Source organism: Orcinus orca, chromosome 2 (genome assembly GCF_937001465.1).
Source record: "Orcinus orca chromosome 2, mOrcOrc1.1, whole genome shotgun sequence".
Classification (NCBI taxonomy): Eukaryota; Metazoa; Chordata; class Mammalia; order Artiodactyla; family Delphinidae; genus Orcinus; species Orcinus orca.
The window spans coordinates 113,781,385-113,802,781 of NC_064560.1; the positions used below are offsets into that span (position 1 = coordinate 113,781,385).

Below are 21,397 nucleotides of genomic sequence, written 5' to 3' on the forward strand. Positions count from 1 at the left end.
CAGTTTCATTTTCTGATAAGTCTCGTGATGCTTAGGAAGGCAGGGTTGAACCGGGTGGATTCGCTGTCTGTACATCGGCGTCCTCTTATCAGGGGTGCGCGCCCAAGCTTGGGGCGCGGGCCGCCCACCCGAGAGCTTCAGTCCGGAGGAACCTTCGCTTTTCGGAACAGCATCAGAAACGCTAAGGCACTTGCTCCCCAAGCATGCCCCAGCGAGTTAGGAGCCTAGAACCTGGTTTTCGATCGGGAAAACTGAAGCCCAGAAAAATTAATGAGAGTAAGGACAGAGATTGAATGGTACTGGGCAGAATCAGAACTTGGGTTCACAATCACAGCCCGGAAATACGCTGTAGGGCTTCGGGATTCTTTGGGCAAGAAAAGTCGTCCAGAAACCTCGAGGCCTCATGAGGACAGCTCAGAGAACCGTCCAGAGTGAAGGAGGACCTTCTTGCTTCCTGAGTCCCTTCAGGGAAAACCCTGTGTGGAGAAAGTCTGGCCTGTATCTTGCCTCTGTAGTTTAGGTAATTTTCTTTGTTTTGTTGATTTGTGGGGAAATGACCCCTGATAGTAAAAGGTAAAAGCAGTAACTGCTTAGAGCGTTAGACTTTACCGATCCCTTGAGGAACATCATTCCCTGCAAATTACCACACTAGAATGGTGCTTGGCATGGAGTAAATAGTTGGTAAACTGACTGAATGAGTGAATGGATGGATGGATGGAAGGATGGATAGATGGTTGGAAGGATGGATGGATGAACCTACGAATGAAAGAACGAACGAACATGCGAGGGAATACGTGAGTAAACATTAGGATGTAGGAATTACCCCGTTACATTTTTACGGATACGAAAACAAAGGCTAAGTGTTAGGTTTCAGATGGGCCTGATTCATTTGTCATTCGTGCTTCAGACACTTGGAAGATAGAGAACTGGGCAATTTTAGTGAGAATTTGGGTTGCATCTGCTGTGGGCCCAGCCAAAGAAGTTAAGCCGACTGACTCTAAGAGCGTGTCAGTGTTAGACTCCTTAAGGAAACCTCCACTCCAGAGATACCATAAAAAGATGCTGACATCACCTGGTAGCTGAGAACAGGGATCTTTTCTGAGTGGAACACTCAGAAGAGGAAGTGAACCATGGGGAGGGGGAGGGGCAGAGATCTTGGAAATCACCCTGGTTTGCACTTGAAGGGAGTTGGGTGGTGCTTCCCCAAAGAGCTCAACCAATGTCATCTGGATTTCTTTTACATGTTTTTAGAGGTTTCAACTATCCCTACTGTGGTGTTTGTGTCTAAACTAGAAAAAGGATACTCTCTGCAGACCTAATGAAAGGAGATAATGGCACAGAGAGAGCCCCAGGGAGCACAGAGGGAGTGTTCAGTAATGATTAAGAAGTGTACTATGATTATTGATGCTAGTTTCCTATTTTTTCTACCAGCTCTTTATAACTCTCTCGAAATGAAAGAATAATGGTTAGGCATAAAGTTATGAGTAAAGCCACTCCTGCCCCTCCCTTTTGTTTGTTTGTTTGTTGTTAACTCATTTAAGGGTCTTAACGCCTGGAATGTTAGTGTTGAATTGTTTTCTAGTGCCTTGGGAGCATAGGAAGAGACAGGGCTGGTGGTCACCTCTATATTCCTTGTTTACCACATCACAGACAAATACTGGAGTACTTAAAATTCTTAAAAGATAGAATCCGATCTATTCACTTGGAAAACCAGTTTTTAAAACACTTACAAAAAAAACAGTGAAGACAGAAAAAATTATATTTTTTCAGGTTTTTTTTGTTTTTTTTTTTTAAAAAGGAGACCACTGTTTGCCTAGGAGGGCAAACTTCTGGAAATGTACAAACATGGCCTTTTAACAGTGTTATCTCCCATTAGTGGGATGAATGGCAGAATTTTTTTTTTTTTTTTGGCCTAATGACTTTTCTAAAAAACTTTTGTACAATAAATGTTATTCATAATAGTAAATATTTTCTGAATGTGGAAGAACTGGGACTTCATACACTCTTTTTGGGAATGGAAAATGGTACAACTACTTTGAAAAACAGTTTCAGTTTTTAAAAAAGTTAAACATATGCTGGCCATATGACCCAACCACTCCACTCTAGGTATTTACCCAAGAGAAAATGAAAGTGTATTTTCATGATGAGGACTTGTACAAAACTGTTCAAAGCAGCTTTATTGGTAACAGCCAGAAATTGGAAACAATCCAAACTTCCATCAACCGGCGAATGGATGAACAAACTGTGACAGCTATCCATACGATGGAATACTATCAGCAATAAATAAGGCATGGAGGTTTCCCTGGTGGCGCAGTGGTTGAGGATCTGCCTGCCAATGCAGGCGACACAGGTTCGAGCCCTGGCCTGGGAAGATCCCACATGCCGCGGGGCAACTAGGTCCATGAGCCACAACTACTGAGCCTGCGTGTCTGGAGCCTGTGCTCCGCAACAAGAGAGACCGTGACAGTGAGAGGCCCATGCACTGCGATGAAGAGTGGCCCCTGCTCGCCGCAACTAGAGAAAGCCCTCGCACAGAAACGAAGACCCAACACAGCCAAAAATAAATTAATAAATTTTAAAAAATCATTGAATAGACAAGGCATGAACTATTGGTACACAGAATAATGGATGAAATAATGAGGCTGAAGGAAAAAAGCAAGACAAAAAAAGAGTACGTGCTGTATGATTCTTTTTATTTAAAACTCTAGAAAAAGCAGACTAATCTATGTAACAGATGGTTGGTTTCCAGAGGGTGGAGGGAGCATCAGGAGCCTCAGGACACTTTATCCATTATCTTGAGTATGATGATGGTTTCTCAAGTGTATACATGTAGTAGAACTTATTAAAGTGTATACTTTAAGTGTAATTTATCATATGTCAATTACACCTCAGTAAAGCTCCTTTTAAAAAAAAATAACCTAATAAGACTCCGCGCTTCCAGTGCAGGGGGCATGGGTTCAATCCCTGGGCAGGGAAGTTCCACCTGCCGCGTGGCGTGGCCAAAAACAAAGAAAAACCACAAGAAAACCTAAAAGCACAGGTACCTGTATCTTTGTTAGGCCAAGGAAGAATGAAGTCCTTGAACAGAAAGAAAAAGAAGGCTATTGAAGTGGGGAGAAAATAGGAATAGGTTAAAGCTCAAATGAGTTGGGTTGCACCTCAGTGGATCTCAGTCAGCACTTTTCTGGGGTGAACTCATCAGACAGCCAGAAAATCCAGGCCCCCTGGAAGGAGAGGAAAAAGCACACATAGCGCATTTGTGCCTGGGCTCTTTCAAATGTTATGTCACTAATCAAAGTGTGGTACATGCATCACAACATCAGCAGCACCTTGGAGCTCTTAGAAATGGAGACACTCGGGCCCATCCTAGACCTACTAAATCAGAGCCTGCATTTTAACAACATCCTAGGTGACTCGTATACACATTAAAGTTTGTGAAGCTGCTGACCCAAACCACAACAATCCAGAAGGTAGGTCTTACTTTCTTTTACAGGTAAAGAGACAGTTTCAGAGAATTAAGATGCTCGTCCACATTAGCTCTGAGCTATGATTCAAATGCTGGTCCATGTGATTCGAAAGGCCTCATAATGTCCACCAGACAACCACTTCTGAGAAGGGGTTCGTGGGAAACGGTTCATTGGGTGGCTTGGACCAGGGCAACGATTAAAAGCATATGAGAAGGTGCAGAGAAGCAGGAACAAGTTAACACAATGTATGGTAGTTTTTATTTAACTCACATTTGTTTTTGTCTGCCCACAAAAATAATATATGCATGTGGTAGAAAATTGGAACAATCAGAAAATTATAAGGGGCTTCTCTGGTGGTGCAGTGGTTGAGAGTCCGCCTGCCGATGCAGGGGACACGGGTTTGTGCCCCGGTCCGGGAAGATCCCACGTGCCGCGGAGCGGCTGGGCCCGTGAGCCATGGCCGCTGAGCCTGCGCGTCCGGAGCCTCTGCTCCGCAACGGGAGGCCCGCATACCGCAAAAAAAAAAAAAAAAAACCTATAGGGAATTCCCTGATGATCCAGTGGTTAGGACTCCAAGCTTCCACTGCAGGGGACCCAGGGGTTGATCCCTGGTTGAGGAACCAAGATCCCACAAGCTGCGCAGCGTGACCAAAATAAATAAAATTTTTTTAAAATTAAAAATAAAAAAAACTATAAAGAGGAAAATTAAAACCACAGTGACCCTGCAACCCAGAGAGAACTATCGTTAAATGGTTTAATTTAATGAGTCTGAAGGTGGTTGCCTGCTCAGAAGTCCATCCTGAAAGCATGTCTCTATGTGTATAACCGAGTCACTTTGCTGTGCAGCAGAGATTGGCACAGTGTTGTAAATCAACTATACTTTAATTAGAAAAATAGAATTAACAAAAAAGTCAGTCCTGGTTAGATCTGTTTTGGGGCTGGCAATCCTCAGTCTTCTGTGTTAAATTCCATTGAATACAGCCAATGTCAATTGAGTGCAGGCTTTGTGGCAAATGGAAATACTGTAAGGATAAATCAGAAGATTCCAGACTGCCAACCAGGAGATTCCAATCTAGAGTTCAAATCAGCCCAATAATTAATTTATTAGCAGCCACCTAAGGTGTTCATGCCGACTGAATTCTTACATTTGTGCTCTTACATAACAGGCAACAGACCCAAAGGAAATGGGACACAGAGGGGAGCCGTTTTGTTTCCTGATAGTTTCGAAGTCAGACGCCATACAAAGGAGGGCAAAAACCTCACAAGATCCCGGGAAGGCAAGTACTATTCTCACTAATTGAGGGAGAGTATGTGGGAAGCCTAAAGTTGAGACAGGTGAAGTATCTCGTTGGTGAGGAATCTCTGCCTCACGGGCTTGTGTGTAACCACCACGCTCTTCCAATTGTCAGGGTGATTTTATTGGGAAAACCACAGACTTGGTATAAAATAAATCAAGCAGTACAGAACTATAAACAGTAGTAACTGCAGTGTTTCAAGCACTTTTTATTTTTAATTACAATTCTGATACATGAATGTATGTCTGTTGCAAAACTACAAACAGGTCTACTGAGTGAAAGTGAAAGTTGCCTTCCTGTGTCTCTTCCCATCTCACTGTCCTCTCCTCAGGAAACATTGTTAAGCTTTGGTGCCTATCCCTTCATGGATATATATTGTATATAGTTTGGAAGGTGAGGAATTTTAAAATTATAACTACAGAGACTGCTATTGTTATGTGTTAAGAACTCAGTGCTCACTAAAAGCATAAAGGGAGTTAGAGGTAGCATCGGTCCTCAGCTTGGATGGAGAGAGCGTTAGGGAAATGCTGAAGCCAAGACCCGCTGACACTGTGGGGACAACAGGACAATCCCAGGAGCCAAGGATCGGGCACCGTCCCTGGGTGCCCAGTGACTAAGTTCCTGGCACAGCCTCCTTTCATGGGTGTTTACCTCTCATAGGTCCTTGGGTCTGCATCTCAGAAACTACTTAAAACTGCAGAATTCCTACTTGGATTTTCTATCCTGCCTTGGATTCTATTCAGCACTATTAAAAACGAAGACTCTCCTTCAAATGCCCTTTTTCCCTTTTGGCAAATTCCTGTACGCCTCACCTTCTCACTTTCCACATTGCTTGGCTGACACTTGCCTCTGGCCAATTGCAGTGTGTGGTCCTTTCTGGCTGTCCCGTGCTTTGTTGAAGCTGCATCAGATCCTTTCCTCTCTACTCTCTGGTGTCTTGGACCTTTCTAAACTCTTCTCCTAAAAGAGGACTGTGAAGAAACCAGTGCCTTGAGAGTTGCGTGGGTGAAGTAGGCTCCACCATCTCCCCGAAGAAGCCAGGCTATGAACGGTGGGGAGCGGCTCAGAGAGAATTCATTCAGCATTTATTGGGGACAAGGGAGATTCCACAAAATTTGGATCATTCTATAAATACTTACTGAACTTGCTTATTTCCATTTCATAATATATCATCAATACTATCCATGTCGTTATGTACAGAGCTGCCTACTTATCATTAACAATATTATACTTTTCTCCTTACCATACCTTGTGGTAGGGAGACTAATGCCTCCCCCGCTCCCCCCAAAAAAAGATGTTCATAGCCTAATTCCTGGAACCTGTGAATATGTTACCTTACATGGCATAAAGGGCTTTGCAGGTGTGATTAAGGTTAGGGACCTTGAGATGGGGAGATTATCAGAAATGATTGGGGTCCGCCCAGTGTAACCACATAGGACTTAACAGCAGAGAACTTTGGGACTTCCCTGGAGGTCCAGTGGTTAGGACTCTGAGCTTCCACCTCAGGGGGCACCAGTTTGATCCATGGTTGGGGAACTAGGATCCTGCATGCCTCGCTGAGTGGCAAAAAAAAAAAAAAATCAGAGAACTTTCCTGACTGTGGTCAGAAGGAGATGTGACTACAGAAGTAGGATCAGGGAGATGCAGCATGCTGATTTTGCAGATGAAGGAGGGAGCGTGAGTCAAGGAATGTAGGCAACTTCTAGAAGGTGGGAAAGGTAAGGACATGGAATCTCCCATAGTCTGCAGAATGGAAAGCAGCCCTGCCTTAATTTTAAGCCCGGGAGACTTGTGTTGGACTTCTGACTTACAGAACTGTAGGATGATAAAGTGTGTTGTTTGAAGCCATCAGGTTTGTGGTAATTTATAACAGCAACAAGAAAAAAAGAAACAAACCCCCTTTGTACTGCTGCAGAATCCTACAGTTTTGGGCCTTGGTTGCCAGGAGCCTAGCTCAGTGTAACTATTTGCCTTTTCAATGTTGTCTTTACCTGTCGGTTAACCAGATCTGGCCACACAGCGCATTTTGGGTACTCTCGTGTGAGGGAGGGCTATCATCAGCTCAGCAGCTGAAGGGGGAGGAGTTTTGCTGTAGCCTGGCTTGGTCAGGAGTCTTGGTCCTCCCCCACCTACCACTGTCCCGACTGAGCTGGGTCAGCCCCAGTGATGTGGGCCCAGCTGGCCCTGACATTTCTGGACTATTTCTCTGACACCATGCACCCAGTGGGCCAAACCACTCCTGCTGTACCTGCTGTTGCCAGTGCTGAGCAGGAAGGAGAGTATGAAGAGGAACCCTCTAGTCCCCAGGACAAAGGTGCCCCAAAGCTTTAGCCTCTTTCTTCTTAGCCTGGCCCCAACCTATCCATCAGGCCTCAGTGTTCACAGCAATCATTCAGGTTCTATAAACCTTTACTATCACCTTGCTAGGTGCTGGGCACTGGGCTCATCTGGAAAAATTATTTTCTCAAGGAGGAAATGTTTAAGATGTTTCACATGTTTACTTGTTATTTGTTTTTCTTCTGTGAATTTCCTGTTCATAGTCTGTCAACCAACGTCCCTGATCACTCAGGACAGACACTGCCTGATGTAGCAGAGAAGGAGTTTATTTAAAGAATATTGCGGGACTTCCCTGGTGAATCAGGGGTTAAGAATCTGCCTGCCAGTGCAAGGAACATGGGTCGGGAAGATCCCACATGCCTTGGAGCAACTAAGGCCGTGCACTGCAACTACTGAGCCTGCGCTCTAGAGCCCACGAGCCACAACTACTGAACCTGCATATCACAACTACTGAAGCCCGTGCTCTGCAACAAGAGAAGCTACCTCAATGAAAAGCCCGCACACCGCAACAAAGAGTAGCCTCCGCCCTACGCAACTAGAGAAATCCCGCGGGCTGCAATGAAGACCCAACACAGCCAAAAATAAATTAATTAACTAATTTTAAAAAATAAAAAAATGAAGAATATTGCTAAGCAGAATGTTATCAACTGCTAAGTAAAGGATACACAGAAGTTAATTTTATTATTCTCTCAACTTTTTGTAGGACTGAAAATTTTCAAAATAAAACACTAGGAGGAAGAGGATACTGAGGACACAGAGGCCCACAAGTGTTCAGAAAGTGATTGCAGCCCAACCTGGATCTCTCCCGTTCTCTGACTATGCTCCCAGCTCTGAGGACAATTGACACCGCTATCTGGAGGTTCTCAGACAACTTGGATGAGTCCACCTCTTCCAACAGGATGGGTGACAAGAGCCAGCCTGCTCCTGAGCTAGCCTCAGCTCTTCTGTACAGTGACTTTCACCTCAGTGGAGATCAACTACCACGTTTCAGATAAAGCAGGAAAAGATATTGATTTTCATCTTGCCTCTCCAGGAATGAAAACCTCAGTTTATGAACAGAGAAAATCAGGTCAAGTACACATGGTGGACACTAAGGTTGGTGAATATACATTCAGCACCATTTCTGAAAGGTGACTTCCTCTGAATTAATCCTGGATAATATGGGGGAACAGGACCAAGCATAGGAGGAAATATATTATAGGCACAGATGAGTTGGATATGAAACCAAAAGACATCCTGGAACCATCATCAGAATCAAATCACAGCTAAGCGAATGTAGTCATATCCATATTCTGCTTAGAGCATTTAAAGCTCATGATCAAAATTTACAAGGAAGCAACTTTGATAGAGTTGAGTTCTGATCCATGAACAATTTAATTGTCATGGTAGTACTGTCAGCCATTCAGGTTTTATGCTAATCCATCTATTTGAAAGTAAGCAGGAAGGTTGAACTTAATACTCCCAACTATTTAACATGAAAAAAAAAAAGGGCTTCCCTGGTGGCGCAGTGGTTGAGAGTCCGCCTGCTGATGCAGGGGACACGGGTTCGTGCCCCGGTCTGGGAAGATCCCACATGCCATGGAGCGGCTGGGCCCATGAGCCATGGCCACTGAGCCTGCGCGTCCGGAGCCTGTGCTCCGCAACGGGAGAGGCCACAACAGTGAGAGGCCCGCGTACCGCAAAAAAAAAAAAAAAAGTTCTGCATACAGCAACTGAATCTCCCCCAACACCTGGTCTCTATAACAACCTGATAAATCACTTCTGGAACCCTGAAAGTCACCATTTGGCCCTTTTTAAAAAAATTAATTTATTAATTTATTTTTATTTTTGGCTGTGTTGGGTCTTCTTTGCTGCGCACAGGATTTCTCTAGTTGCCGTGAGCGGGGGCTACTCTTCGTTGCGGTACTGCAGGCTTCTCACTGCAGTGGCTTCTCTTGTTGCAGAGTACAGGCTCTAGGCACGCAGCCTTCAGTAGCTGTAGCACACGGGCATAGTAGTTGTGGCTCACAGGCTCTAAAGTGCAGGCTCAGTAGTTGTGGTGCACAGGTTTAGTTGCTCCGTGGCATGTGGGATCTTCCCAGACCAGGGCTCAAACCCATGTCTCCTGCATTGGCAGGCAGATTCTTAACCACTGTGCCACCAGGGAAGCCCACCATTTGGCCATTTTGATAATAATACCAGGGTAAATGATTAGGGAGTTATTGAGAGAAACAGCTGAATAGCATTACCAAAAAGGCCTGAACCCAATTAGATATTTGAAAATAATTTCAATAACTTTCAGGCTATTTAAATTTTTTCCCTCACCCATATGGTTCTACCGACAGCAAAACTTTTGAAAAGAATATTTTTCTTTAGAGGCACCAAGAATCATGGCCCTATAACCATGACAATAGGGCCCTAACTTGCATTTTTCATGTAGAGAATTAGCTTCATTTTTAATTTTATTCAGAAGTTCTGTAAAGCCTGTGTGCTTCAGCTGAACACAGGATGTGGGCACAGAACCCAGAATCGCTGAGGGGCTAGATGAGGTGCAGATGGGTCTCAGGTTTTGCTACCAGCACTCCTGAGGTGCTTGTTTTTGTTTCCTTTCCTTTTTAGTCCTGAGCTTCTGAACCAGTTTTCCACTTACAGCAAGCAGCCAAGAAGATATGGGATTATCTGTGTAACTCATGCAAAAGTGTTTTTACCTCGAAGATCTGGCTTCTATATTCTCAGGGGTCCCTCCTCAGTAGGAGTGCTTAGTAGACTCAAGCTCATGTGGACTCAAGGACACGGTGAAGGGCAAGCATCACCAGGTGGACATTAGGGGTCCACAAGCACCCTGCCGTGAAGCACTGAGAACTTGGCTGCTCAGTAATTGCCTCAAGATCCACCCAGGGATTTCCTATCCAAGTTAATGGAGCAAAGGTTAGGGATTGAAGAGAAAAGAACCTCACAAAATTCCTATTAAGGGTGTAGAAAACAGGGATCCTCTTTTTAAATATCTGCTCCCAAATAGTGATCCCAATAAACTGTACTCACAACCATGGATGGATAAAAATGCACTTTAATTCTCTTGCCCTTGCAAGGGTTTTCTTTCTCATGAGTTTGTGTGCTGACATTTCTACCAGGATGCAGTGGTTGGGGATGCTGGCCCTTTAACAGGGGAACAGGGGAGGGGCTGGGAATCTTAAAGCCAGGGGCGGCGAGCCTGCCTGCCCCAGGCCGCCGTGGCTAAGCTAAGCAGAAAGGATAACCACAGTCCTGGGGTGGGTGTCGCCACCCAGGCCGCTGTGAGCCCCCTCCCTGTGCACAGACCGAGGCTGGTGGTGACCTCCAATTCCTAGCCCTGCTCCTCTTCTCTGTCCCTTTGCAGGACAGCTCCCTAGAGCTGGGCTAGTGAGGTCAGAGGGTGGAGGTTTAGGGCAGTCTGAGAGCCCCGGGTCCTGCTCCTTGAGATCTGGGTCAAAACTTCTCTGACAACCTTGCCGGGGGAAGACCTTGGCTGTTTGGGTGCCACGCCATCCTTACCCAGGACAGGGTCTCTGGGTCTCTTCCTTTTCCCAGGTTTACCTTCCAGAGGCTGACAGTGCTCTCTCGCCAGAGGAAACAGCCATGGAGCAAGTCTGCCACCCCGAAGAGATGAAATGCCTTCAAGGTACTATCACCAAGTGGTCTGTGGTATCTGATAAAAGGCCCGGGAGTGCGGCAGTTTGATGGTCTGGTTCAGTGGATAGACATGGGTTTGGATGTCTATCGGTTTGGAGTGATTCCCAGCGACATCACGACGGTGACTGAGATAACTTTTATGGGCCCTGTGTTTTCCTCCCCTTCAGAGAAAAATGATCAATACCGGCCTTGTATGGTTGTCGTGAGAATTAAATGAACAGATAGATGTAAAAATCCCTGGCCCACTAGGGTTAAATTGTCATGAGTCAGGGCAGCTGGAACTCGGTTAATCAAAGAGGCACAGAAAGGGCTGTCAGAGGAGGCGAGCAGGTGGAGAAGCCTGTGGTGGGACTAATGAGGCAATGGAAGAGGGGATGAAGAAAGTGAAAGTGAAACAGCCAGGTTCTGTTTGCTCTAGTGGGGATGGCTAGAGGCGCCCTGGGGTAGTGAGGCTGAGTTGAACTCATAGAACAAGAGAAGATGTTTGAAGATGGTGCTGGACATGGCTTGTGAACAGAAGTGCTACAGAGAAGCATCCTCTCTAGACCAGACCCTTCCCAGCTGAACCCCTGTCTACTTCCTCCTCAGGCACACACTTAAACCAAAGCCCAGGCAAGTCCTGTGACCCCTTGGCTCTTAAGGAAGTGCTGGTGTGTGCCTCCCAGTTGGAGGAAGAGGAACAAAATGAAGAAGAGAGGGAGGAGGAGCTGGACCCAGATTTAGCCCCTGACCTGGAGGGGGAGGAAGAGGAGGAGGAAGAGAATGATCTCGGGGATCCAGCTGTCCTCAGCGCTGTCTGTAACATCCCGGTACCGCAGCAGGAAGACGTGGGGGAGGGTTGTCCTGAACTGTCTGCATCTCACAGGCTGTGGCTACACATCTCTCTCCTCTTCTTCACCCCTTTCTAGGTGGGCTAACACTTTCTATTTCAGGCTTGAACCCTAGTAAAGACTCTCTCCTTCCTTCCCTCCTTTCTTCTGTCTCCTACTTAGTTTCTGATGCTGCCCTCACCTGAATCCAGGTCCTAGCAGGGCTGTGCATCACCTAGAGATGCTGGCCCTGCTCCTGGTGGTGAAAGCGAGTCATCTTTGACCCTGGGCCCCTATGTCTTCCCCGTCCATCCCTGGTCTTTATTCCCTTGGATTCCCCTAGCAGATGGAGAGACCCAAAGGAGTCCCACGTAGAAATGAAGTTACTCAGACCCTGCTTCAGCTTAACTCCTAAGATGCCAGTCTGGCTTCCCTTCAGTGGAAGGAGAGGGGTCCTGATTGTATTGACTTTAAAACTGAGGGAGGGCCAGGCTGCCACTGTCCTGGGTATTGGAAATGGTTGGTCCTGCTGCTCCCCTCCCCCCGTTAACACAGGTGAATGTAGATGATGCCACAGGGGCTCATTCCAGCTTGGAGTTTCCTCCCTCTCATTCCAGAAAGGTCTTCTCAGCTCCCCTGGAATCAAGGCCCCTGGTGTGCTGGGGATGTCGCCTGCTTCCTTGCACTTTCTGTGGCAGGTGAGTCACTCCAGTCTCCATCCTGTGAGAAATAGGCTGGGTGTTGAGAAGCAGCATGCCGCCTGGGCCTTATTTCCGTTATGTTCACTGTGCCCTTGACCTTGCTCTGGAGATACAGCGTCCAAAGTGAAGTGTGGGTAGGAAGGGGGAAACGCCCCTCATGCGAGGTAGCTTGGTAAACAACAGAGGTGGTACTGGGACAACTGGCCTTCCTATGAAAAGGACAAACTATTCCATCTTACAGAATATAAGCAGCACTGAGCCTAGTGCTAGAAAGAGCATATGGTCTGGGGTAGAGCGATTGCCAGAAATCTAGCAGCGGGAATAGAAGGGAATTGCAGACTGAGGAGGGCTTCAGAGGTGTCCGAAAAGAGCTAAGCATGGCCCCAGTGGCTAAAGACAAGATCTGAGTGAATGCTCAGAGAGGAAAGGGCAGGGAGTTGACTCACACACAGTGGGGAAAGCACAGGCCCCCACATTGTCGGGGACCGTGGAGTTGCTCCCTAGGAGGTGACAGACCTGTTGGAAACAAGAACGGGCTCCACAGTCTGGTGTCTTCACAACTGGCTCGAGGGGCCCCAAGATGGCAAAATGTTGAGTGAGGTTATTGAAGGAAAAGGCAGGTGAGACCATAGAGGCAGAAAGGCAGTCAACAGCAAAAGCAGGATTCTGTTGGTGGAGATGCCCTTCTCCCAGACCCTGAAATTCCTCTCCCAGACCCTGGACTACCTGGCACCACTTCCTTTCCGGCCTGCCTTTCCCAGCACCAGCGCTGCAGCCCCGCACTTCGGACCTCGACTGCCCTCGCCAGACCCATCTGTCCTCTGTAGCCCGTCGACCTCGTGGCCCCTTAGGCTCAGGTACTGGTTCAGAGTGCCCGGTGCCCCAGGGTCCAGGACAGGCTGAGCTCTTCTCCAGAAGTCTCAGGAGGTAGTGGCTGAGGAGGCATGGCTGCCCCTCTACCAGCTGCCACAGAAAATACTTAGAGAAACTCTCTAAGAGAAGGATGTGGTAGAGTGCAATTCCTTCCCCTCACAGGTAAGGAAATGGAGGCCCAGGGACTTATCTGAGGTCAGCCAGGACGGCAGAACTGAGAGTAGAACTCAGAAGTCCTGACAACCAGGCCAAATGGTTTTATATTGTGTCAGGATTTCCTGTAGCCAAGTTTCAGGGAAAACCATATCCTGGAGGGGGAGGTAAGCCCTGCTGAGCTAGGATAGGGACGCTTCATGTGGCTGACGCTTGGGCAGGGTCCTAAGCAGGTAGGGTCCCTTAGATGTCTGGCTGAGGTGCCCAGAGGCTAAAGGAATGGGGGCAGGGGGCTGAGAGCTTGCTCCCACCCAGCCCAAGTTTCTTTCTTCGTCTTCCCAGTCATCTGACCCAGCTCCACCCTCAGCACCAGCGGATCCTGAAGCAGCAGCAGCAGCAGGGTCGACCACCAAGGTAAAACCGAGAGGAGAAGCAGGACTAAGGGGGGGGGGCCCTGGAGGGGCCCTGCATGCTGGGGTTTCCCTTGTGACAGAGCACCTCCCCCAAAGCCCCACCAGTTAAGCCTCTCACACCCTGGCCCACCTCTGCACTCTGCTGTCCTCCCCCGACATCCCGCTCCGAGCTCTCCACTCCTTGGGGGAGTTCTCTGTGGCAGGGGTGGGTAGGTCTAAAGGGACACTCCTCCTGGCTTGAAGTCCCCCAGCCAAGAAGCCTTGGTCTCAGCAGCCAGACCCCTATGCTAACCTCATGACCCGAAAAGAGAAGGAATGGGTGGTAAAAGTGCAGATGGTTCAGCTGCAGAGTGAGAACCCCCGCCTGGATGACTATTACTACCAGGTGAGCCCCAGGGGCTCTGCCCAGCCTCTGACCTTGGCGTCAAATGGGCCTGACTCCGTGGGTCCTCTGAGATTCTCCCTTCCCCTCACAGTGGCCACGTCCCTTCAGGTGGGAGGAACGATTGCTAAAGGATGGGGGTCATATTTCTACACTTGACATCCAAACTTCTTCCCCTTCTCCTAAATTTCAGCCACATGGGATTAGTTATGATTCCCCAAGCACACTCTGAGGTTTCTGTCTCCGTCCTTTGCTGAGAATTTCTCCTATTCAGTCGGCAAATGAGGACTCTTTCATCTTTGTACACTTTGGTTTCTCTCAGAAATGACTTGTTTAAAATAAACATTCATCTACTTACTTTTTACTTTTGAAGATCTAAAACACAGGGAACTTTTATAAGTAATGGGATTCAATTTCTTGAATTGAACAAATGCTGGCAGGCTTTTGGACTCCTTTCTGTTTGCTTCCTGTCTGCCCTTTGTCCATGAGTTTTGGGTTGTCTAAGTTGTATTTCAATTTCTCTTCAACCTCCGTGAGACCCCTACCGAGGTTTCCACCTTTATCTCCTTCCTATTGACATTACTTTCTTCCTTTACTTCCCACCAGCTTCAAAACCCTCTGCCAGGATTGCTTGAATGTGATCATCTTCCACTCTTGACTTTTAGACATTGCTCCTCAATGAAGGAGCTGTATTTAAATTCTTGTTTGTCTCTCAGTCAGTGGCTTTATTTTAGTTCTGGATTTCACAGTCTTCCTTAAGATATTAGAGCTGCTGCACAAATCCTCACAAGCGTAGAACTGGCCTAGAGGCCAATTGAAGCAGTGTTCTCTCTGTACTTCAAGCTGCTGATTGGTCTTCGTACCATCAGATAACTGATTTTGGAGAGCACAGGTAGGATCACCAGATTAAAATGGGGAGGGGGAAGGATAACGGTGTCCCATGTGTAACCTGGAATAAAGATTGCAGGAAGGTTGCAGACCCTGGGACACGTTTGCTTCCTGGCTCTCTGCTTTGCTCTCTGCCTTTCCATCAGATCCGGTGGTGGTACTAGCTCTTCAAGTCCTTAGGATGGGGACCCTGAAACAGGTGGCATGAGGCCTAGGGTGCTTTAAGATGCATTATAGTGGCTACTATAAGGCCCTAAGGTGCCAGGAGCATTTCTGGAATGAATGCTGTAGGCAAGGGTATATTAAGAGGTTGCATTGCAGAGCCCTAACTCTAAGTTCAGCCAATGAGTATACATTTGACTAATCCATGGACTCTCAGGAATATTATCAGAAACTAGAGAAGAAGCAGGCAGATGAAGAGCTGCTTGGGCGAAGGAGCAGGTTTGAGTCTTTCAAGCTGGTCACACCTTACATTCAGAAGGCGGAGGCTTATGAGTCAGGTAGGACCGGGGCTGACCTGCTGGGTTGGGGTGGACAGCTGGGTAGACACAGGTGGAAAGCAGAGGGGCACGTGCCTGTCTGACTCCTTCCATGCAGTGGTTCGAATCGAGGGTTCCCTGGGCCAGGTAGCTGTATCAACGTGTTTTAGCCCTCGCCGAGCTATTGATGCTGTGCCCCATGGAACTCAAGAGCAGGTAGGAGCATTATCTTCCTACAGCCTTTTTCCCTCCCCTGTTTTGGAGAAAGGTCTGGAACACTCTCATGCTTGAGTTCAGGTCGTGACCTAAGAGTGAGGAACAAGAGTGATCGGGCTTTGTGGTCTAGCCTTTCCAGATCACGTTCTAGCTCACCTGGGTTTGGGCTGCTGCTGTGGAGGTGTGGCTAACAGCCAGGGACTTTTTCTCTAGGAGACAGGAGCTGCAAGCAGTCAGAGGCTTCAGGTGTTGTACCAGATTGAGAAGGTGAGACATCAGCCTTAGCAGTGAATTCCTTACCTCCCTTGAGAACAGGATATACTTACATTGACCCATGCTTCCTCTCTCCCCACCCTCACGTTCCCAGCTGTTCCTTCAGTTACTAGAGATAGAGGAGGGCCAGAAGGATGGGCCCGCACAGCCCTGTGAGCAGCAGAGCAACCAGCTTGAGAAGCTCTTCCAGGCCTTAAAGACCCAGGAACAGAATAATCTGGAGTGAGTGTGGGAGGGTCACACCTCAGCCCAGGAAGGGACGGCTCAGCAAAGACAGTGGCTTAGCTTCTGCGTCTCCTTTCTGGCCTGTGGCCCTTTGCTCTATGCGGATCCCTGCAATGCTCTCCTGTGTCACCTGTAGGGAGGCAGCGGATGGCTTCCTGCAGGTGCTCTCCGTGAGGAAGGGAAAAGCCCTAGTGGCCCGGCTGCTCCCCTTTCTGCCCCGAGATCGAACTGTCAGCCTTCTTCTGGCCATCACCCGCCATCTGCCCCTCCTTGTCAAGAGGGATGTGGCTGATCAGGTACTGTGGCATCGGGTGGAGGAGAGGACGGTTCTGTGGATGGGTTAGGAATGTTTACTCCTCCTCCTCTCCCCCTTCCTCCTCCTTCCAATCCCCTCCCCCAGAGAAGCCAGAGAATGTGCTGGGCAGTGAGGAGTGTTGACCCTGCTACCCTCAGGTGAGGGGGTTACAGAACAAACTACCACAGGAACAGCTGATCATCTTCAGGCAAATGAAGAAAGGAAAACCCACAGGCCTATGGTTACACAGGTGTGAATGTGCTCTGGAGGTTGAGAAGCTCAGGGCCCCCTGATAAGTGGTGAGCCCCATAGCTACTTTGCTTAGGGAAGGCATCCTAGACAAGTGGGTATTGAAGGACCAGTGTTAGGGATGGAGACACCTGAGTGGTGATAGGCCTGGTAGGTCTGACCTGACCAGAAGGGGCCAGAGGCAGGTGAGCACGGAAAGAGACCGGAGGTGAAGTTGTCGAGGAGTCAGAGAGAGGCCCTTACTGACCTTCTTGCAGGCCCTGCAAATGTTATTCGAACCTCTGGGCAAATGTATCAGCCGCTTGACCTTCCATGAACTCCTCCAAGGACTTCAGGGACTCATGCTGCAACCACCTGGCTCCTCAGAGCGGCCAGTCACTGTGGTGCTGCAGAATCAGGTAACACGCGTGGGAGGCTTTTGTCTTTCCACAGGTGCTATCTGGAATGGACCCGGGGTGGGGCTGCTTTTTTAACAAGCTCCCTGATGGTGGTGCTGCTATCACCTCTAAATCAGAAGTCACCAAACATTTTTGATAGTGAATCCCTTTTACCAAAAAAATGCTGAACTATACCACCTGTGTGTGTTTATAAATCATGTACGTGGAACACTATACTTACCTTAGGTACATAATAAATACAAGATGAGACTCTAGATGTGAAAGATCTCATATCTTCTAATAACCTAGTGGATTATCTTGTGAACCCCTCTAAAGATCTTTGCCTAAAGGAATGCCTCTTACAATGGGCTCCACAGCCTACCCACGTCAGATTCCTGGGTCTGTTCCCGATCTATGGTCTCTGATTCCGGGGATGGAGCCCACAAGTGTGCATTTCATCAACTCCCCAGAGGAATCTTTTGGACTATTCAGAGCAGTGGTTTCCTTGGAAAGGGCTCAGAGTTCTTGGCCAGCCAGTATAAAACTTGATGGGTTTATGGGTGTTGGACTCCATTTGTACCTGTGAACTTGCCCTTTTAGTTGGGAAATAGCAGAGCCGGGGAAGCACTGAATGCCTAGGGTAAACTAACTTTACTCTGGATACTTTATCACTTGCAGTTTGGAATATCTTTGCTCTATGCCCTGCTAAGTCATGGGGAACAGCTGATATCCCTGGATTCTTCCCTAGAGGAACCCAGCAGTGACCACACAGCTTGGTAAGATCATAAAAGCCTTCTAAATACTATTTCAGTACCCTTGGGATGTATAGGCTGAGCCAGATGAGATGTTTCCTGAGTGGTTTATTCAAGCACCAGGGAGGAGGTTGGACAGAGAAACAGAGTTGTAGCTGTTCTGCCTTTTTTTTTTTCTATAGTGCCCTAGAGCATTGTCCCCCATGGAAGGCAGTGTAAGATAGACTCTAAAGCTTGTCCCTTTAATTACTCACAGACCTAGGTGTGAATTCTGCTTCCGTTACTTATCAGGAACATAACATTGGGGCACATTATTTTACTTTCCTTAGCCTGTTTCCTCATCTATAAACTAGGGATCTAAGGATAAGAGTACTAACCAGTTAGAGATCTAAAGATTAAATGAGATGCAAGACGTGTGTAAAGCACGAAACATTGCCTGGCACATACCAAATGTGCAAATGTTCTCTCAGTTGCTGGAGGTACAGAGGGTGATAGCGGTGGTAGAAAGACAATAAGAAACCTGGGCCCTGAGCCTATTTCCTGCGTGCATACAAAGATGCTGATGTATTACTTCTCTGCCCTCCAGGACAGACATGGTAGTTCTCACTGCCTGGGAGATAGCTCAGATGCCCACAGCCTCTCTGGCAGAACCCCTGGCCTTCCCCAGCAACCTTCTTCCTCTGTTCTGTCACCATGTGGACAAACAATTGGTACAGCAGCTGGAGACTAGGATGGAGTAAGTGACTGTGGAAACAAGGTCATAGCCCCCTATTCAAGCCCAGACTAGGTTCTGTCACTTCTCTACTACTTTATTTATTTATTTATTTATTTATTTTTGGCTGTGTTGGGTCTTCGTTTCTGTGCGAGGGCTTTCTCTAGTTGCGGCGAGCAGGGGCCGCTCTTCATCGCGGTGTGCGGGCCTCTCGCTGTCGCGGCCTCTCTTGTTGCAGAGCACAGGCTCCAGACGCGCAGGCTCAGTAGTTGTGGCTCACGGGCCCAGTGGCTCCGCGGCCTGTGGGATCTTCCCAGACCAGGGATTGAACCCGTGTCTCCTGCGTTGGCGGGCAGATTCTCAACCACTGCGCCACCAGGGAAGCCCTCTACTACTTTTAAATCAAGAGTAGGGAGGATAACTTGCTTTTAGAAGTATTTCTAGACATTGGTACTTATTGAGTAACCAGTCTGCTCCAAGTTAGGGTCGTGGGGCCTGTTTCTTCAGCCAAACCTTTCCATTTATTCCCAGGAACTTTGATTATTTATTATGCTAAGCTATCTGAGGGTAAGAACTAGTTTGAGAAGATGAACTTTTCATTAAAGAAGTATTTGAGGGACAACTCAAATGTAAATAAGATGTAAACACACAAACAACATGTAGGTCATCTCTCAGAACTTACCATCTGCTGGAAAGAGACATATTAATCACATCACACAGTATTTTAAAGGGAATGCACCTCTTCTCTTTGTAGGTTTGCCTTGATCTACTGATCAGGTTGTTCCGGAATACGTATGTGGGAAGAGTTTAATGATCAGACATTAGTTGTGTATGGGTTTTGCCTAAAGCGATCCAGAAAGTCTGAAGACAGTTGTATGCCTTGATATATTGGTGAACCCTGCCCAAAACCTTTTCTTATGCTTCAAAAACTATGAACTATGTGCCTAAAAAGGCATGGCAAAATGAGGTATAATTAAAAAGATAATAGAATGAAGCGTGGCAGTTTGTTTGTAAGTTAAGAAAACGGCTTTCATTATATCTCCTATGTGTGAAGCTTCAAGTGTCCTTAATGTAAGGGACAAGTCCTTGTTATGTCTAACAATAGACCTTGGAAACTGTTCCACTGTTGCCATTTTTTATAAGTAGCCCTAGCTGAGCTAAGAGTGTTTTATATAAATATCTCCTTTGAGATATGGGATGTTTGGTTTACTTTGAGAAACAAGGTCATGCACTCATCAAAAAACACAAGAGTCCCTTTTATGAACCAGGTACCATTTTAGGTGGTTGAGAAACAGTGGTGACCAAGGAAAAGCCCCTGCTCTTCTGAAGCTTACATTCTGATTGGACAGGGACTGACAGAAGACATCAAATAGTGATAAATACCACGGTGAAAACAAAATTGGGGGATGAGTGACTGGAGTGGAATGGAAGGCCTGTCAGTAGAGGTTACAATTAAGCTGGAATCAATGACAAGTATTCCATGCAGAGGCACTAGTGAGCACAAAGCCCCCAGAGTGGGAATGAACTTGGTGTGTTTCAGGAAAAGAAAGGAGGACAGTGTGGCTGAAGTACACAGGTAAGGGGGGGAGGGTGATAAGGTAGGAGAGAGGTAAGCAGAGTACACATCTGTAAGCCATGGTTATTTTTTAAAGTCTGGATTTTTAACAGCTGGGAAGTCAGAATTTTAAACAGGGAAGTGACATAACGTGATTTTGTTTTGAGAAGATCACTCTGACTGCTGATTGTTAGGGGAACAGGATAGAAAGCAGAGAAAAAAATGTTCAGAAGTTCTTTCTCCAAAGAATGGAAGAGCTTTAGGGACAGAAAGAGAAGAAGTTTGGAAAAGGTTTTGGACGTAAGAGTTGACAGACATTGCTGGTGGGCTGGATAAGGGTGGTGGTGAAGAATCCGGGATGACTCCCAGGCAGAGTGAATGGTGGGTGCCCTAGACTAACGTGGGGAACACATGAGGAAAAATGCATTGCGAAGGGTTATAATCAACATTTTATACGCTTTAATATGTCCTGTTAGAAATCCAAGTAGATATATCAAGTAGGTGAAGAGCAGTCTGGAGGTGAAGGAAAAGGTCAGGGATAAAGACACAAAAGTGGGAGTATCAGCACACAGATGTATTACAAGTTAGGAGTGAGGAAGAGATGATGTAGGAAGAAAAGCCAACAGGGGACTGAGGAGGAGTTATCTGAAAAAAATAGGTTGAAAATTACGGAAGTGGTGCTACCAAAGTTGAAAAGAAAGTACTTTAAGAAAGGAGTGTGTGGGCTTCCCTGGTGGCACAGTAGTTAAGAATCCACCTGCCAAGGTAGGGGACACGGGTTCGAGCTCTGGTCCAGGAAGATCCCACACGCAGCAGAGCAGCTAAGCCCATGGGCCACAACTACTGAGCCTGTGTTCTAGAGCCTGCAAGCCACAGCTACTGAGCCCGCGTGCCACAACTACTGAAGCCCGTACGCCTAGAGCCAGTGCTCCGCAGCAAGAGAAGCCACTGCAGTGAGAAGACCCGGCTCACCGCAACTAAAGAAAGCCCACGCACAGTAACAAAGACCCATGCAGCCAAAAGTTAAATTTATTTTTTTAAAAGAGTGTGGAATGAGGAGATGTGACAGAGGAGGGAGGCACTGACTACAGAAAGAGTCAATTTGGAATCTTCTGAAAGGGTAGCAGAGCAATTGGACAGTAGGTAGTAGTCTATGTAGGTTAAGGAACGATTTTCTTTTAAAGAGTGATATTTCAGCATGCTTGCATGATAATGAAAGCACTGCCATTAAGTGGCCGGGGCGGGGAAGGGTGGAGAGTAATGAAGGCGAAGAAAGTTTACAAAGTCCTACAACAGGA

General features: G+C 47.1%; 1 protein-coding gene across 1 annotated transcript; it reads left to right on the forward strand.

Annotated features, from left to right (window-relative positions):
• The first annotated feature begins 1 nt into the window (after position 1).
• Positions 2 to 21,331, forward strand: PATL2 (PAT1 homolog 2). Its single transcript, XM_049706739.1, has 17 exons — positions 2 to 520; positions 7,803 to 8,168; positions 10,646 to 10,736; positions 11,336 to 11,556; positions 12,174 to 12,254; positions 12,972 to 13,114; positions 13,626 to 13,697; positions 13,940 to 14,081; positions 15,346 to 15,466; positions 15,564 to 15,661; positions 15,875 to 15,928; positions 16,029 to 16,156; positions 16,296 to 16,455; positions 16,961 to 17,101; positions 17,759 to 17,856; positions 18,419 to 18,568; positions 19,299 to 21,331. The coding sequence occupies exons 2-17, from the start codon at positions 8,151 to 8,153 to the stop codon at positions 19,315 to 19,317; spliced, it is 1,737 nt and encodes a 578-aa protein (XP_049562696.1). The 5' UTR covers positions 2 to 520; positions 7,803 to 8,150; the 3' UTR covers positions 19,318 to 21,331.
• The last annotated feature ends 66 nt before the right edge of the window (positions 21,332 to 21,397 follow it).

What these genes read in the sequence shown, in the direction of transcription:
- PATL2 (XM_049706739.1), top strand. An exon ending in TGTTGTACCAGATTGAGAAG is followed by an intron (nt 15,929 to 16,028) that starts GTGAGACATCAG and finishes TCACGTTCCCAG; the next exon opens with CTGTTCCTTCAGTTACTAGA. An exon ending in CAGGAACAGAATAATCTGGA is followed by an intron (nt 16,157 to 16,295) that starts GTGAGTGTGGGA and finishes TGTCACCTGTAG; the next exon opens with GGAGGCAGCGGATGGCTTCC.